This window comes from Oncorhynchus mykiss, chromosome 10 (genome assembly GCF_013265735.2).
Source record: "Oncorhynchus mykiss isolate Arlee chromosome 10, USDA_OmykA_1.1, whole genome shotgun sequence".
Classification (NCBI taxonomy): Eukaryota; Metazoa; Chordata; class Actinopteri; order Salmoniformes; family Salmonidae; genus Oncorhynchus; species Oncorhynchus mykiss.
This window is the reverse complement of record NC_048574.1, coordinates 40622768-40642436: the sequence shown is the minus strand read 5'-3', so window position 1 is coordinate 40642436 and position 19669 is coordinate 40622768. Positions and strand designations below refer to the sequence as shown.

Genomic DNA, 19669 nt, shown 5'->3' with positions numbered 1-19669 from the left:
TATGTCAGCAACTGCCGTCAGACTGTACACTAATTGTGCATTACCATTGCCTAACACTGCCGTAACTATAATGTTGTGGGTCTGGGAATTGTAGACACAAGCAACCATTACTGGCCTCATGTGACAGAGTTATATGTAAGCCAATAGGTGCGTGGACGTTAACCTTAACCAAACATGTAGTCCAATCATAATCAGTGTAAAAAAACATATATAAAAAAATTATATAAAACAAATGTTTTTCATGCGTTGTAGTTTTTCCTTCTGCAAATGACGCAATTTCCCAAACGTTTGAACCTGCCTGGTTGAAAAATCATATTGCATTTTGTGAATAATGTGAAGTTATATTTCAAGGTTTAAGTAGGCTTGGTTTCTAAAACAAATGTTTGCCATATTTTTTTTTAGGCCTAATAAATAAACAATATAGGCCCATATTCCAATAAAATGTGTGCACCTTCAACAGGCAAAGTAATGTATGAAAACAGGCATTCTGTTAAAATGTATGCATTTCACTTTCCTAATTCTGCCTGACTAAGAATATACCATCGATTACTTTTCAGACCTCACTATTTCTCTGTTACTTTGGGTTTTAAAACTTACGCAATGTTGCACATGAGAATGCCTTAAGTCTGCAGGCCAGTCTAGTGATTTTATATAGTCGTATAAGATTGTGTCATACTAAATTAACTCCAAGAAACACATTTCAAAAATCTCAATGGACTCATCCATTCACCCTTATCGACACCTACGGTGTATAGGCCTACTTTCCATATCCCACTTCTTCTCCCCTAATCATTTGACCGATCTGTAAATGTAATTTGTGCACAGTCATTATCTCTGCAAAGTAATTGTCACCTAGTCACTAAAAAAGTAAAAACAACTTTTAGTAGACTAATATATTCTTGGTGAATGTATGTTTTAAAAATAAGATCATCTTATAATTTTCTTCAATGCAAACAAGTGACAATTAGTTCAAAATTAGATACTCTCAGATCAACAATTTTACACCAAAATATAAAGAAAGTAGGCTCTAAATTGAAAATATATTGCATTAGCGTTTATGAGAGTTCTTATTAAGTCTCACCATTATGACAGAGGTCCGGTGTAGTCAGCAGAATTTTGAATGAGTTTTAAGCTTGGATTGAGTCTGGGAACTTAGTATCCACGTTATCGCGCACTAAACCTGCAACTGCACCTGCACCTCTTCCGTCATTCATTAAAATTCTGTATTCGAATCAATAATTATAACTAAACTACCGCATATATGTGGCTAGTGCAGGAAATCCGAAGTTGGAGATCTATCATGGGCTCCAGCCTTGGATGGAATGTAGAGGGGATTGGAGCACGCTGTTTGAAGATTTGGGCGTAAATATGAAGTGACAGGAGAGGGTTCTTATTGTGGGACGCCAGCAGACTGGCGCCAAGAGCTCCTTAACAAACGTAGTCCCACTTAATCAATGATCTGCGAAGGGACTTCTTAAAGGTATACACAATGGTATTTGGAGAAAGTTATATCGCTACACGGGAAACACACACAGCGTTAGTATGTGAAGTTTGACAAAATCGCCCGTTTCCATCTTGCATAACGCACTGTCTGAGGAGCAGTAACCTACTTGCGATTCCCTAGAAATCGTCTAACATAGCCTACCACTGTCTATTCATAAACTCTTGCCGGTTTAAATGATATGATATGCTGTTGCTTCGAATAGTCAATTGTGTTTGTGTCAATGTTGGATACATTCTGTAGGCTATGGTAAAGAACTTCGTGAATTGCTGAAAAAGTAGTGTAGCCCATAATAGGCTACTTCCGTAGATTCGTTATAATAATAAAACCTTTTTTTTTTTATCCTTATCTTAAATGTGTCTGTTTCGAGGATGTAGGCATTTCCGTTCGATTGAATTACTCCTGATAACTCCTCAAAGATATAAGCCCTCTTCGCCTCAGCTCGGTTATTACTGGATGTATCTCTCCAAGACAGCAAGCTCTCTCACCGCTTCAAATCGCTCTTTTTCTGTGCTTCGATATAGGCTATGAATCCATGAAACAAATGTGTTTATTTGTAAGTTGTAAGCAACATGTAGTTGCTGTTAAATAATCAATGTGTTGCTAGTGAAAGGCACATATCAATAGCATAGTTATAAATATGCTGTTTGTGAATATTAATATAGCCTATTACAACGTTCTAAAAGTGCAACAGCGCATCAAAACACGCCATAAAGTAGGCTCAATAGTCTACTTTTTAAAACACAACCAAATTGTAGGCCAGGTAGAAAAGCATTGTAGTAGCCTAGCAGCCGTCTGTTAACCAGCCAGCGCTGACATTCGCTTCGATGCTAAATGTTTTGTAGGGATAGTAGCTGTTGTTTTATTTCAAAACTCATTCATTAGTAGCCCTCTGAATGCCATGTTTTCAAATCAGGTTTTACTGACCGAATAATTAAAACCCAGTCGAGATTTGAGATAGGATGTATAGGCTATAGGCTAGTACCCCCACGGTGTGAAAGCTTCACGAAACGACTAGGCAGTCGGAGGATCCGTCCTCTTCACCGGCCGTGCAGCAAAAGCCAGCCCTGGTGCTCGATTCGAAGTTTGGGGGAGGGATTTCCAGATCTTTACTATGTCATTGGTTAATATTTTATTCTGTTGACATGTTTTCTTACTGCTAATGCTTCCGACACCTTTTTAGCCCCCACCCCCCCTTACGGATCTTGGCCGAAGCTGTCAAAACCACGCCTATAGAGCTCCACAATTGGTCCGGAAAGCGTAAAATCGGCAATCAAGTGGGCTTGGTTCATTAGTGTCGGGATCCGGGGAGGAGAGACATGTTAGACAGTCACTATACCACGGTGGTCAGAGCAAGACCTCTCAATTCGAACTCCCTATCCGAGTAAAGAGTGATTTTCTTTTTCCGAAAGTTAAGAAGCGAAGCCCAGCTCTACTCTCGAGGTGTCGATGCCGTCTCTTCGACGGATATTATCACGGTGCTGTGTGGGAACCGAGCATCAGGAGTAGCAGTACACTAATTTCTTCCCTCGGTCTGTTAGAGACGTCTGGGACGCATTCGCTCTTGGTTGAGCACGCGAAACTACTTTTATATTTCTGCTCGGTTTACGAAGACATCTGTCTTTTGGATACACACACCAATAGGCTACGTCTACTGAGGGTGGACATAAATAGCGTATAATCATTCTATATCAATTTTTGAATGCACCGATGAGAGATCCAGTTTACACAGGGACTGCCATGGCTTATCACCCTTTCCACGCTCACCGGCCGACCGACTTTCCTATGTCAGCCTTCCTTGCAGCTGCACAGCCTTCCTTTTTCCCTGGACTGACGTTGTCTCACGGCGCTCTCACTAAACCTCTATCAGGCCATGCTTTATCTGGAGCCGCGGAAGCGGGACTCCACGCGGCGTTGGGTCATCACCATCAAGCGGCTCACCTCCGCTCCCTCAAGAGCTTGGAGCCGGAGGAAGAGGTGGAGGACGACCCCAAAGTCAACCTGGAGGCCAAGGATTTATGGGACCAATTTCACAAAATAGGAACCGAGATGGTTATTACGAAATCAGGAAGGTAAAGACATGCTTAAGTTGAGTTAGGCTACTGTTATGCGTGCATATTATAGGCAATGTTATGTATGGTGAGTAAGTTTATTTTATTAGGAAATGGTTATAAATGAATCACTCATAGTGATAGTCATACTTGATCAAGTAATAGTAATCCAGAAGGCGGTCTCGCTGGTGCTGCCAAATGCTTTCAAATATTTATGAGAGATTTGCAGGTTCCTAGGCTACTACATTAGTAGCCAACTATTGTCTCCAAAAAGCACAGATCTATATTTACATTGCACCCCTAATTATCGAAATATTACTGTTTATAAAAGTATGGTTATTGAGTGATTTAGGATAAGCATAGGCTACTGTTCACACATTATAGGGATAGGCCTAACACGAGAATAACAAACGAATGAGCAAATTCAATCAATTAAACAATGCATGCATGTGTCGAAACAAGTGTGTTTGAAGATGAACATAGTAAGTTGGGCTATGTAGGCGAACTTTAGTGCTGAATTCCAAGGCGTGCCCTTAGACATCTTGGTATAGCCAACACCCCCTCGGTTTTGGCAGTACTTTATTTTCTTCTCAAAGAAACCATTAGAAATATAATGTGTTTACAGTTAGGTATAGTACAATAAACGTGCATAAAATCCAAATATTGTTATTTTTCGAATGCCATGATTTTAAGCCAGGTGATTGAAAGGCCCGGTGTGTTCAATATTGTTTTATTCTATTGCAGGAGGATGTTTCCCCCATTCAAAGTTCGTGTCAATGGGCTTGATAAGAAGGCCAAGTATATCCTCCTTATGGATATAGTCTCTGCTGACGACTGCCGCTACAAGTTCCACAACTCGCGTTGGATGGTAGCTGGGAAAGCCGACCCGGAGATGCCCAAACGAATGTACATCCATCCGGACAGCCCTGCCACAGGGGAGCAGTGGATGGCGAAGCCTGTTGCATTTCATAAACTCAAGTTGACTAATAATATCTCCGACAAGCATGGATTTGTACGTCATTTCTTGATTTAATTTGATGATGCTTCGATTAAAGATGAATTTGCATTTTGTGTAAAACTAACCCGGGCTATTGACAAGGGTTCAATGCCGATATTGCGGATATTCCTGCTATTTTGTAGACGCACATAACACAGGTTTTTGGATTCAATGTAGGGCCTAGACCTAATTGAATTATGGTACATATTATTATGAGGTCAATAGTAGGCCTAGAATAAGACATTTGTAATGTTTTTGGAGGCTATGACATCAGTTGATACATGATTTAACCTTTATTCATAACCAATAACAATGCAAAATGATGCATTAGAAAATCACAAAAATATTGATAGGACAACAGTAACCCACCATGCATCTCCAAAATAGTTTTAAGGCTCAACAACAGTGGTTCAGATTTGATTTATTGTCTTTAAAAATATTTAATTCGTGGTATACTTCGGTGCGGAGCAGAGTGACAAAGTTTGCAGTTAAGTCAAGTAGCTAGAACCAGGTCAAAGACATAGGGCAGACTTGATCTCTCTTGAATTGATTACGGTAATGTTTCCTTTCAGTGAAATTTGGATAAAAAGATTGCAAGTGGGGCGCTTTGAAATGGTAGCAGATACTCACCCAATACTTACATGCAAAAGCAATAACAACTAAGTAACCCAAATACTTCCCAATAGACTACTGTCTACGTCGCTGTAATAGGGCAGTATTTTGAATAGGATTTTAATACAGATTTGATTTTATGGTATTTTTGATAAACAGTAATTCAGTTATTATTGCCTGCTTTTTCCGTTTTTCTTTGCATGTCTAATGTAGGTTAGGACAAATCAAAGTAGGCAAAGCGTTACAATAGCTGTTGCTTTCATAACCATGTTCAGCCTACATAACCTACGCATTTATGAAGTCTTTGAAACATTTTCAAAGATGTTGCTAATCCTTCATAGGTTAATATTAATAGACAAGTGCAGTTAAACATTTGAGAAAAGTTGATATTGATGCATAATCTCTCGTAACGGGTTTATATAGGCCTATACATGTAAAAAGGCTAATGATAAGGCATAATCAGAATCGTTAGTTCCACATTAGAACCTGGATGTTAGGGGCTGTGCCCCAATGCAGAACACTCGGTCAGTCTGCATTGTCAGCATAAACGCTCGAAATAGTACACCAACTTTTGTAGTAGGCCTACATTTGTTATATTTCGCTGTGGAGGAAATCACCGCCCTATACAAATAAATAGTGCATTATTAACATGGTGTTTGTTTCGGTGGAATGTATAAGTTCCCTGCAATAACACAAGAAATACAAGTGCCAACAAATCAACGAAGTCATCATTGTTATTGTCCTCGTCATCTCAGTTCAAACCAAAACGTGTTTCAGCATGATCACCGTAACATATTTTCTGTTTCTTTGCATTCTCAGACTATCCTGAATTCGATGCATAAATACCAGCCCAGATTTCATATAGTGAGGGCCAACGACATTCTGAAGCTCCCTTACAGCACCTTCCGGACATATGTTTTTCCAGAGACAGATTTTATCGCTGTCACTGCATATCAGAATGACAAGGTAAGCTTTACCAGAAGATAATATGCGAAACGTCTATGTTAAATGTTAGAATATTGAATATTGACTGCTGGATGTGTAAACACGGTTGTGTATTCAGAATTAGACCTGTTCTATTTATGTTTGAGTTCTTATAAACTTATGGTGTGTGTGTGTGTGTGTGTGTGTGTGTGTGTGTGTGTGTGTGTGTGTGTGTGTGTGTGTGTGTGTGTGTGTGTGTGTGTGTGTGTGTGTGTGTGTGTGTGTGTGTGTGTGTGTGTGTGTGTGTAACACACACACACACACATATATGCTGATAGTTGAACCTGAGGTGTCAGTTAACTTTCATGTGGAATGTTTTAGTCTCAATAACTTATTTTATATGCTTAATGTTGGCTATAGCAACCCCTCCCTGTTGATGTTAATTTGAGTACATGTTGAAGGCCTAGTGGGCTTGTTGGTATCATTAAATGTATGGTAGAGAGTCACAATCGATTAGAAGGCACTTATCCTCACTATGTCTTTGGGCTACTGCATGGAGACACCAACACAGTTCTGAACAATCAAAGCATGCAATCCACTAACGCAAAGCATGAACACACACAGCTTCTAAAAACTCAAAAGGACAGACGAAAATGAATACATGAACGAATAGTATTGTTCCTAAATAAACAAGGCCGTGTATGTGTGCAATTAAAGTTTAAAAAGTAGCTTGCAATAAAAAGTAGCATTCAGTCTCTGAGAAAATGACGTCAGCGTATGCTAATCGGAATGTTAGGTATAGTACTTTCCTTTAAGAAGAATAATGAATAATTGATAAGCTTTAGTAACTACACTTCATCAACAGAGATGCTTGTCTTGCCTCTAGAGCGCAGGAGATAACACGCACAGCAGTCCCCAGCACCAAAACATTGCTATTGTTACAAATATTATTCCATCAATAATGCTTATTGATTAATAATTTTGCTTATCATTGCCATAATTATTATTATTTGTATTATTGTTATTAGTGGTAGGTCAAGAATAGTACATTTGAAATACATTTCAGTCTTTTCAGGATCCCATTGTTGATGCCATGCACTCTCGTTTTCTCTACAGATCACACAACTCAAAATTGATCACAACCCATTTGCTAAAGGGTTCAGAGACACGGGAAATGGACGACGGGAAAAGAGGTATATTATTTTATTCGTTATTGAATAAAAAAAGATTAACCTGAAAATATGACCATAAATTGAAAATAATTGTCCCATTGGGATAAACAACAATAATTTGCAGACCAAGCATTATTGTCTAGTGATTTGATCAAAATACAGATGCATTAACTAATCTCAGTCCGGTCTGCAGGAAGCAGTTAACCCTTCCATCGCTGAGCATGTATGAGGACCGGGACCTTAAAGGGGACGGGGACTGTGCCGATTCAGATGACTCCTCCTTTGAACAAACCACCGGAGGGGACTCGGTTCATTCTCCACTGGGACATGTAACTAGTCCACTGAGGTTCAACCGAACCAGTCGAGGTAAGACTGCTCATAAAGCATTGTTTACAATACTTTTCGTGTCCACCAAATTGGTCATTTTGAAGATGCCAGTAATTAAGAAATTAAAAACACAAATGGAAACAAACCTTAAGGTTCTTATTATGTGTCATTAACCTGAAGATAATTGGGTTGTTTACAATTGGATAAGAGAGAAAAAATAATATTTGTAGGAGAAAAGAAGAACGCGAGAAAGTGGGTAAATCTGTGATTGCTATGTGCTCAGTTGTGACATTAGTTTAGAGTTAAGTAGAAGGTATAAACGTGTGGTACAACATAAAATAATATTAAATCAATTAAAAGGAGAAATAATAGCAGACAATATTATTTATTTACCCACAATATACTATTTTACGTATCAATATCTCTGTAGAACATGAAAGCTAGGCTTCATGCATCGGTGTAACGTGATCCAATGCGCCATCTACTGACAGGTCCATAAACATTCAGCCCCTTGATTACTGTAGTATGGTTTTCAGATCATTATTCGATAGTTATGCATTCGATTATCAACCAAGCACTAAACGAAGGCCTCTAGTTCAACTGCGGAAGCTTTATAGAACGACTTTAAAACAAAATGTATGCCAATCTTACCAGCGAACCAAACGTTTTTACGAGCAAAACGGAAGTGGTTATGAAATGAATGTTAACACTACATCACGACGCCTTCCTTCAAATAATATATAAAGTAATGCCACGCATGTGCTGGTTGTGATATTAAATGGTTTTAGCATACTGGAAGCTATATATAGGCTAGACCTACACATCATAGCCTCTAGTTATTTTTGCTTTAATTGTGCTATAGGCTATGTAAAGCCTTTCATTTATACTTGAGAGTTTTTAAATATATTATATTATAGTGTATCATAAGATGTAGATCGTTTAATGGAAGTTTGATATAATGTTTTACAGACGACAAGAACTGCACTGACAGTGATCAGGAGCTTGACCCACAAGAGGAGCGCTCCATCGCAGCCAGCAGCCCCGGGCCTGAACCAACCTCTCCTCTCAGCCCTAAAGGCGATAACAGAGTGAGGGATAGGAATCTTCTGGAAAAAAAGAGCGAACACCTGGATTCAAGGAAAGAGAGCGACTCTGTGTTCAGTATTCGAAATCTTGAAAAGGACAAGTTAGATCATAAGCACCGCCAAGAGACGGAACCTACAAAGAACAACACGGATAGTGGGGGCATCAGTGGGGTGAAAGATGGGTTTTCTCCTTTGATGGTACAGACGGAGAGCCCATCACACTTTAGTGCGAGTCACCTGCAGAGTCTGGCATTTTCTGGTTTGCACAGTCAACAGTTCTTTAACCCTTTGAATACGGGACAAATGTTGTTCCACCCCGGACAGTTTGCGATGGCACCAGGGGCATTCTCCACCATGGGCATGGGGCATCTGTTGACATCTGTTTCTGGAGCGAATGGCCTGGAAAACGGAAGCCTCTCCTCTCAAAGCGCGGGCTGTCATAGTCACTTCCCGTTCCACCTGTCACAGCACATGCTAGCATCTCAGGTAAAAAGTTAACTTCTACTCTAACTAATTTCAACAGACAAGCATGCATGACAGCAGCAATGCATGCCGGCCTAATAATAATAATTTCTTCCCAACAACGAATTACACCACAATAGATATAGCTGAGGAACACTTCATATTTCTATGAGTTTTCCTGCACAAACTTCTGCAATTGAAGTGTCTTTTTTAGCATCACCTTCAATTGCATTCATAATAAATAAGTTCAGTATATTTAATGTAGATGTATGACTTTATGGAGAATGAATAAAGCCGCCTATATTGGGTTATTCCAAACAAAATTGGGACTTTATGGATGCCTTTTTTTTTATTTGATTGAGAACATAATAATATGCTTTTTTAAATTATGGATAGACATAGGGCTACTTTTGTAATGGTAGTAGATTCTATTATTTTTAATAGCCTGTAGGCTACAGTTGTCGATGAAACAGAGACAGAGAGACAAAAATGTAACTCTAAAAGGTTTTCAGGGTAAATGTTCAACAAAAAAACATCCATGCACATCGAAGAAGTATGACAGGCCTGGAACTCTGTATTTGTAGCATTTGTGCATGTATAATAACGCCATCATTTTTTGAACACAGGGAATTTCGATGCCACCTTTTGGAGGACTGTTCCCGTATCCATACACCTACATGGCAGCTGCAGCTGCTGCGGCCTCGGCCCTCCCCTCCTGCACTGCAGCCTCCTCATTGGGCAGAAACCCTTTCCTCACCACCTCCCGACCACGGCTGCGATTCAACCCTTATCAGATACCCACATCTATTCCTTCAAGCACAAACCTGCTCACCACAGGGCTGCCGGGCAGCATCAACGCACCATCCGACCTGTCCAAATCAGGCAGCAGAGAAACAAGTCCTGTATCTGAGCACCACAGCCACAAAGTGGCCAGCCAGAGGACGGCATCCCCCAAAACATCTAAGAAGGATTCCACTAACGAACTGCAAAATATACAGAGGCTGGTCAGAGGACTGGAACAACCCAGAGAAATGTCTCCTGCCATTGACGCTCCAAAGTGACCAAAACCACCTGTTCATTCAAGGTATATTTGACACGATTCTGTCGGGCTATATACACAGTTGTTCTGAGAGTGAGATGGATGGATATGGGCTGACGAGGTGAATTCATCAAATTACATACTATTGGTGATATAGATTCATTTTTCACGTCAGTGTAGGATTGCTGCATGTGTATGGAGAGCATCTCGGCTCCTGAAGGAGGAACGGAGGATGAACAGAGGATGTTGGGGCTGTTCGCTAGGCTATTGATAAGGATAAAGCTACACCCCAAAAATACATTACAATAGATTTCAAAAGGGATGGAAAGGAGACACAGTTAAACTGGTTTCTGAAGCTGTTTTGGAAAGACATTTGTAACTCACAACATTAAACATTAATCTGATTGAATTATTTATGTTTCCAAGAAAATAAATTCTGTAAATATAAGGATAAAATAATACGCAACTTGTTATTAATTTATTCAAATCTGTACATTGGCGTGTATATACTACTTAGATTTCAACTTGTTGCATTTATAATTTCCCCTTTTACATGGAAATATATTGTACATGAACACTATTTAGCGTTTGTTGTTAACCGAATGAGTTTCAAATGTTTGTGATGCATTGCTGTTTATCCCCGCCAGTGAGATGAAATACGAAGGAAATGCGTGCCACCTGCATACCCTTTCCGGTCCATGCTATCTGGGATCCTTGGGACGTCCCTACCCCATTGAAGTTGCATTTTAACATGGTTAAGGGAAGGATTAAGGTTAGGGTCAGGGTAAGGGTAAGGGTTAAGGTAAGAGTTTGGGTTAAGGTTAGGGTATGGGTTCAGGTTAAGGTTAGGGTTAGTGTTAGGGTTAGGGACATCCCAAGGATTTCGGATGCTGTTGATGAAACATTGTTTTGCGATACAATGCGCAGCACTGTTCAATTGGCAGGGAAAACTCAGGTTTCTTTTTCTCCAGCACTGAAGACTACCTCGTCAGAGGTAGCTCAATTGGTATCTTTTATGCTGGTTTATTCGGGTAAATTCATATGCATTAATATGCTTTTGTTGAGCTCCTCACACTTTAAATAAAAAGGAATGTGTCATTCAGGTGATGTTTTGTATCAGTTACTTCATTGTCTTCGTTTATTGATAAGCTTGCCTTGTGAAGTACATGTTTGGGAATTAGATTAAAGGCTTGACAAAAAGAACAAGGTAATGCCTTACAGGCTTTATTCCTTGATAATAAGAGCAAATATTATTTTTCTTACAACAGTTTCTGCATGTTCAATAGTGTTGACCCCTATAGCTTCAACGTCAAAGCAAACGTTTGACAAACTATGGAGTTTAGGTGGGATATAACAGGCCTAAGAGTGCAATTAGTTCGTTTAAACAATATTTTTACTTTTTGAAAGAATTCAAAATATATGTATATTTTATTATTTCAAACCAGATCTTTCATTTAATTGCCAATATGTCCCTGTATGTTTAACAGTAGGTTCAAACCAAGCCTAGGTTTCAGTTGGTTTGACATGACAAGTTTGACCAAAATCAAAGTTGTAATCCGTAATTACTATAAAAAAAAGTACAACTTTGAACATTGTTTCTTTAATATTGTGATGGGTGTATCGAATCAATAACACATCTTAAAATGTATCATAATATTTAATATGACCTACCAATAATATTTTCTGGAACCTTTTGTTGAAACCCAACATTGCAAAAAATAAATTGTGTTCCGCCCCCTGCCGTCGTTGATTAAATAGTACACCCTCAGCATCAAAAGAACTGAGGTCTTTACAAATGTATGGCTAAATAGTGAAATCCAATAGCTCTTAAAAACGAGTATATCATAGGCCTATGTGTCCAGCCTGGTCTCCTCTACACCTGAGTTCAGACTGATCTGTCAGTACATTATTTTATTTTTTTTATCTCACATTTTAATTCTAGCCTAGCTCAATGTTAGCCTACACTACAAAAACATTGTTGGATACGAAATGTTATCACAAAATCACATAAATAATAAAATGTATATAATTTTTCTAGGTTTTCCATTATTCCCTCACCTCCATTTCGAAATATTTTTTTTAATCAAACCTAGTGCATAATTGTTTATTTAAGTTTTTGAGTTTCTGCCTTTTGCATTGTATTATTGGGGCCATATCTGTAATTGTTTATACATACCCTATTGGCTGTATAGTGAACATATTAGTTAGGCTGTCCAGTTATTTAAAAAGTATTCTAAACTTCTATTACACACAAACAACCTATTTAGTCGTTCCTATTTAGAGAGTTAAAACTGTAGCCTACAAATTAGAAGTCAATATCGTTCAATATATTGGAAATTTATATTCAAAGGTGATGTTTATGCTCAAATAGGCTTAACGTTGCAACGCACCACTTCCTTTTTTGTCTGTAGCCTAAAGACGTAAAAAAAGCAAAAATGTTGCAAGCTAGTTGACGAATGTGAAAATAATCATATACAGTCATTAGCCTGATCTTAAAACGGTGTGTGTGACAGAGAGAGAGAGAGAGAGATGACGGAAATGGCACCGTCTAGTGAAGGGGTTAAGAGTCGCGGCAGGGTGTTTCGCGGGGACTGGGACTTTGGAATCCTTGCAACCCAGCAGCAGACAGTCCTTTGTCCAGGCACCGGCGCCTGTCGCCTGCCTGCCGGCCCCACAACCTCTACACACCCGCGCACGAAGACTGACTAGGACCTCAGTGACACAGCTCCTAATTAGTGAGCCCTGTCGCCTTTATTCTACAAGAATAATCACAAAACTCATTTTAGTTAGCGCCCATTGTTGCCCTACATTCTGTTATTTCGCAATTAACTGAGCGAGAATCCCCCACCTCTCGACCCCAAGTCCTGAGGAGGAAAACTATTTGTCATGAACATTTAGTCAATGCCTGGTCAGTTAGTGCCTCATCCAAACCTCAAAATGAGTAAAGGGTAAATTTGGGTCTCATGATCAGAGGGGGGGTGGGGGGGGGGGGATTCAAAGATGTATTCTGACCCTGCCACAGGCCTAATCTTGATACATGAACCCTTGATCATATCTAAACTGGGTTTTTAGTTCTCATATACAGTGCATTTGGAAAGTATTCAGACCCCTTGATTACAGCCTTATTCTAAAATGGATTTAATGTTTTTTTCCCCCACAACAACCTGCACACATCACCCCATAAAGACAAAGCAAAAACAGGTTTTTAGAAATGTTAGCAAATGTAGAAAAAATAACTGAAATCTCACATTTACATTAGTATTCAGACCCTTTACTCAGTACTTTGTTGAAGCACCTTTGGCAGCGATTACAGCCTCAAGTCTTCTTGGTTATGATGCTACAAGCTTGGCACACCTGTATTTGGGGAGTTTCTCCCATTCTTCTCTGCAGATCCTCTCAAGCTCTGTGAGGTTGGATGGGGAGCGTTGCCGCACAGCTATTTTCAGGTCTCTCTATAAATGTTCGATCGGTTCAAGTCCGTGCTCTGGCTGGGCCACTCAAGGACATTCAGAGACTTGTCCTGAAGCCACTCCTGAGTTGTGTGCTTAGGGTCGTTGTCCTGTTGGAAGGTGAACCTTCGCCCCAGTCTGAGGTCCCGAGTGCTCTGGAGCAGGTTTTCATCAAGGATCTCTCTGTACTTTGCTCTGTTCATCTTTCCTTCGATCCTGGCTAGTCTCCCAGTCCCTGCCGCTGAAAAACATTGCCACAGCACGATGCTGCCACCACCATGTTTCACTGTAGGGATGGTGCCAGGTTTTCTCGAGACGTGACACTTGGCATTCAGGCCAAAGAGTTCAATCTTGGTTTCATCAGACCAGAGAATCTTGTTTCTCATGGTCTGAGAGTCCTTAGGTGCCTTTTGGCAAACTCCAAGCGGGCTGTCATGTGTCTTTTCCTGAGGAGTGGCTTCCGTCTGGCCACTCTACCATAAAGGACTGATTGTTAGAGTGCTGGTTGTCCTTCTGAAAGGTTCTTCCATCTCCACAGAGCAACTCTGGAGCTCTGTCAGAGTAACCTTCGGGTCTTGGTCACCTCCCTGACCAAAGCCCTTCTCCGAATCCTCAGTTTTTTTTTTTGGTACCCTTCCCCGGATCTGTGCCTCGACACAATCCTGTCTCGGAGCTCTACGGACAAGTCCTTCGACCTCGTGGCTTGGTTTTTGCTCTGACATGCATTATCAACTGCAGAACATTATATAGACAGGTGTGTGCATATCCAAATCATGTCCAGTCAATTCAATTTACTGCAGGTGGACTCCAATCAAGTTGTAGAAACATCTCAAGGATGATCAATTGAAACAGGATGCACCTGAGCTCAATTTCGTCTCACAGCAAAGGCTCTGAATACCTATGTAAATAAGGTATTTCTGTTTTATTTTTTTTTATACATTTACAAACATTTCTAAAAACATATTTTCGCTTTTTCATTATGGGGTATTGTGTGTAGATTGATGATGAAGACAAATTATTTCATGCATTTTAGAATAAGGTTGTAAGGTCACAAAATGTGGACAAAGTCAAGGGGTCTAAATATCTTCCGAATGCACTGTATATGCAAATTGATTTGCTCTCCTGACTATTGAACATTCTTTTATTCTTTCAACGACATGGATTTTTAAAAAATTCTGCAGACAATGAAAACGTTTATCTAGACCTAACCCAATAATGGACTGAAGAAGCCTAACGTTAGGCTTACTCCTTAAAGTCCAAGGACCTTACATGTTATATTTAGAGGTGAATTGGCAGCCAAAACAGCCTGAATTTGTTGCGTCCGTCTTCTGTTTACACACATGTGTTCGGAGATGCAGATAGCTATATACACTGAACAAAAATATAAAAGCAACATGTAAAGTGTTGGTCCCATGTTTCATGAGCTGAAATGAAAGATGTCAGAAATTGTCCATACGCATGAAAAGCTTATTTCTGTCAAATTTTGTGCACAAAGTTGTTTACATCCCTGTTAGTGAGCATTTCTCATTTGCAAAGATAACCATCCACCTGACAGGTGTGTCATATCAAGAAGCTATCAAGAAATAATATATAATAATAATAAAAAAATAAATAAAAATAAAAATAAAAAAACATGATTATTACACAGGTGCACCTTGTGCTGGGGAAAATAAAAGGCCACTCTAAAATGTAGAGTTTTGTCACACAACACAATGTCACAGATGTCTGAAGTTTTGAGGGAGCATGCAATTGGTATGTCTCCAACGTCGTTTTAGATAATTTGGCAGTACGTCCAACCGGCCTCACAACCGCAGACCACGTGTAACCACGCCAGCCTAGGATATCCACATCCAGCTTCTTCACCTGTGGGATCGTCTGAGACCAGCCACCCAGACAGCTGATGAAACTGAGGATTATTTCTGTCTGTAATAAATCTCTTTTGTGGAAAAAAATTCTGATTGGCTGGGCCTGGCTCCCCAGTGGGTGGGCCTCTGCCCAGTCATGTGAAATCCATAGATTAGGGCCTAATTTATTTATTTCAATTGACTGATTTCCTTATTTGAACTGTAAAATCAATAAAATCATAGGCTCTAACAAGTGCTATGAAGTTAAAGTTTATTGGTCGCAAACACAGATTTTCAGGTGTAGCGAAATAATTGTATTCTTGCTCCAACATTGCAGTAATAATACCAAGCAATACAAAACACACATAATAAAGTTAAAATAAAAAACAATTAAGAATATCAGAATGAGTAATTTGGCAAACTTGAGTCAACTTTTTGGATGACATGGGTCCCACTATGTCTGGCGAAAACCAAACACTGCATTCCACAGTAAGAACCTCATACCAACGGTCAAGCATGGTGGTGGTAATGCGATGGTCTGGGAATGTTTTGCTGCCTCAGGACCTGGACGACTTGCCTTAATTGAAGGAACCATGGCTTCTGCTCTGTATCAGGAAATACTACAGGAGAATTTCTGGCCATTCATCAGTGAGCTGAAGCTGAAGCACAGCTGAGTCATGCAGCAAGACAACGTTCCAAAACACACAATCAAGTCTACATGAAAATGGATAAAAAGCTAAACAATTGAAGTTTTGGAATGGCCTAGTCAAAGTTTACACCTAATCCCAATTGAGATGTTGTGATAGGACTTAAAAACCCACAAATGTTGCTGAGTTAAAGCAGTTCTTTATGCAAGAGTGGGCCAAGATTCCCCCGCAGCAATGTAAGAGACTGATCAACAACTACAGGAAGCATTTTGTTGCAGTCATTGCAGCTAAAGGTGGTACAACCAGTTATTGAGTGGAAGGGGGCAATTCTTTTTTTTGCACAGGGGAATTGGGTGTTAAATAACTTTGTTAATCAAATAAATAAAATAAATATCAGTTGGCTTTGTTATTTGTAAGCTCTAATATTAGGTTTTGGTTGAAGATCTGATAACATTCAGTATAAAAAATATGCAGAAAATAGAGAAAATTAGAAAAGGGTCAAATGCTTTTTCACAGCAATGTATATGGCTGAGTTCCTTGATGAGCTTCTTGGCCTTTCTGTGACACCGGGTGCTGTAGATGTCCTGGAGGACAGGAAGTGTTCCCCCGATGATGCGTTGGGCAGACTGCACCACCCTCTGGAGAGCGCTGCGGTTGCAGACGGTGCAATTGCCGTACCAGCTGGTGATACAACAGCCCCAGAGGATGCTCTCAATGGTGCATCTTCAGCCTCCTGAGGTTGAAGAGGCACTGTTGCATCTTCTTCACCACACAATGTGTGAAGGGACCATTTCGTCAGTGATCTGTACGCCGATGAACTTGAAGCTTTTGACCCTCTCCACTACGGCCCGGTCAATGTAGATGGGGGCGTGCTCTCTCCACTGTCTCGTGTAGTCCACAATCAGCTCCTTAGTTTTGTTGACATTGAGGGAGAGGTTATTTTCCTGGCACCACTCCGCCAGGGCCCTCACCACCTCCCTGTAGGCTGTCTCGTCATTGTTGGTAATCAGACCTACCACTGTTGTGTCATCAGCAAACTTGATGAATGAGTTGGAGACGTGCGGGCCACGCGGTCATGGGTGAACAGGGAGGACAGGAGGGGGCGGAGCACCCACCCTGGTGGGGCCCCCGTGTTGAGGATCAGCGAGGTGGAGGTGTTGTTGCCCACCTTCACCACGTGAGATCGGCCCATCAGGAAGTCTAGGACTCAGTTGCACAGTGAGGGGGGTTCAGACCCAGGGCCCTGAGTTTAGTGATGAGCTTGGAGGGCACTATGGTGTTGAAGACTAAGCTGTATTCAATGAACAGAATTCCTACATAGATATTTCTCTTGTCCAGGTGGGATAGGGCAGTGTGAAGTGCAATGGCGACCGCGTCGTCCTTGAATCTGTTGGAGAAGTAGGTGAATTGTAGTGGGTCTAGGTTGTTGGGTAAGTTGGAGGTGATATTGTCCTTAACTAGCCTCTTAAAGAACTTCATGATGACAGAAGTGAGTGCTCTGTGACTATAGTCATTTAGTTCAGTTACCTTCACTTTCTTGGGTACAGGAACAATGGTGGACATCGTGAAGCAAGTGAGGACAACAGACTGGGATATGGAGAGATTGGAATATGGAGAGATGACCCGTAGGTGGGTCATGTTGTTTTCCTCGAAGCGGGCGAAGAAAGTATTTAGCTAATCCGGGAGAGAGACGTCAGTGGCTGGTTTTCCCTTTATAATCCGTGATTGCCTGGAGTCCCTGCCACATACATCTCGTGTCTGAGCTATTACATTTCTCCACTTTGTCCCAGTTCCGTAATGTTTCCTCTTTGATTGCTTTAAAGAGGCCATAGCTGGTCTGTTTGTATATGTCCATGTTCCCAGTCACTTTACCATGGTTAAATACGGTGCTTCGCGCTTTCAGTTTTTCGCGAATGCTGCCATCTGTCCATGGTTTTTGGTTCTAATCGTCACACACTACAGAGACAGACGGTTCAGAGCGTAGCACAGTGTTGCAATGTAATATTTTGGCACAAAGGGGGCGGCTCCTTGTAATTCAACATACTTTTGTACTACCTGAAAACTGAGACATGCCATATCATTCCTTCCGCAGCCGTGGGGGCAGTGTTGTCACTTGGTTCCTTGACCTGATCTACAGTGCCTTGCGAAAGTATTCGGCCCCCTTGAACTTTGATACCTTTTGCCACATTTCAGGCTTCAAACATAAAAATATAAAACTGTATTTTTTTGTGAAGAATCAACAACAAGTGGGACACAATCATGAAGTGGAACGACATTTATTGGATATTTCAAACTTTTTTAACAAATCAAAAACTGAAAAATTGGGCGTGCAAAATTATTCAGCCCCCTTAAGTTAATACTTTGTAGCGCCACCTTTTTCTGCGATTACAGCTGTAAGTCGTTTGGGGTATGTCTCTATCAGTTTTGCACATCGAGAGACTGACATTTTTTCCCATTCCTCCTTGCAAAACAGCTCGAGCTCAGTGAGGTTGGATGGAGAGCATTTGTGAATTTTTGAACCATTCCATTGTAGATTTTGCTTTATGTTTTGGATCATTGTCTTGTTGGAAGACAAATCTCCGTCCCAGTCTCAGGTCTTTTGCAGACTCCATCAGGTTTTCTTCCAGAATGGTCCTGTATTAAGCTCCATCCATCTTCCCATCAATTTTAACCATCTTCCCTGTCCCTGCTGAAGAAAAGCAGGCCCAAACCTTGATGCTGCCACCACCATGTTTGACAGTGGGGATGGTGTGTTCAGCAGTGTTGCTTTTACGCCAAACATAACGTTTTGCATTGTTGCCAAAAAGTTCAATTTTGGTTTCATCTGACCAGAGCACCTTCTTCCACATGTTTGGTGTGTCTCCCAGGTGGCTTGTGGCAAACTTTAAACAACACTTTTTATGGATATCTTTAAGAAATGGCTTTCTTCTTGCCACTCTTCCATAAAGGCCAGATTTGTGCAATATACGACTGATTGTTGTCCTATGGACAGAGTCTCCCACCTCAGCTGTAGATCTCTGCAGTTCATCCAGAGTGATCATGGGCCTCTTGGCTGCATCTCTGATCAGTATTCTCCTTGTATGAGCTGAAAGTTTAGAGGGACGACCAGGTCTTGGTAGATTTGCAGTGGTCTGATACTCCTTCCATTTCAATATTATCGCTTGCACAGTGCTCCTTGGGATGTTTAAAGCTTGGGAAATATTTTTGTATCCAAATCCGGCTTTAAACTTCTTCACAACAGTATCTCGGACCTGCCTGGTGTGTTCCTTGTTCTTCATGATGCTCTCTGCGCTTTTAACGGACCTCTGAGTCTATCACAGTGCAAGTGCATGTATACGGAGACTTGATTACACACAGGTGGATTGTATTTATCATCATTAGTCATTTAGGTCATCATTGGATCATTCAGAGATCCTCACTGAACTTCTGGAGAGAGTTTGCTGCACTGAAAGTAAAGGGGCTGAATAATTTTGCACGCCCAATTTTTCAGTTTTTGATTTGTTAAAAAAGTTTGAAATATCCAATAAATGTCGTTCCACTTCATGATTGTGTCCCACTT

The 19669-nt window shown here is 40.5% G+C and overlaps 1 protein-coding gene across 2 annotated transcripts; it reads left to right on the top strand.

The window, feature by feature from the left end:
- The first annotated feature begins 2775 nt into the window (after positions 1-2775).
- On the top strand, positions 2776-11272 carry LOC110533881 (T-box transcription factor TBX2b). Of its 2 annotated transcripts, none has more exons than XM_021618455.2 (7): positions 2776-3573; positions 4297-4564; positions 5981-6127; positions 7202-7278; positions 7439-7623; positions 8554-9155; positions 9758-11272. In XM_021618455.2, exons 1-7 carry the CDS (start codon positions 3212-3214, stop codon positions 10190-10192), a joined length of 2076 nt encoding a protein of 691 aa, XP_021474130.1. In that variant the 5' UTR covers positions 2776-3211; the 3' UTR covers positions 10193-11272. The 2 variants fall into 2 exon arrangements, with proteins under 2 accessions (XP_021474130.1, XP_021474131.1); XM_021618456.2 differs by having other exon boundaries at positions 3178-3573; positions 7451-7623; positions 9758-10192.
- The last annotated feature ends 8397 nt before the right edge of the window (positions 11273-19669 follow it).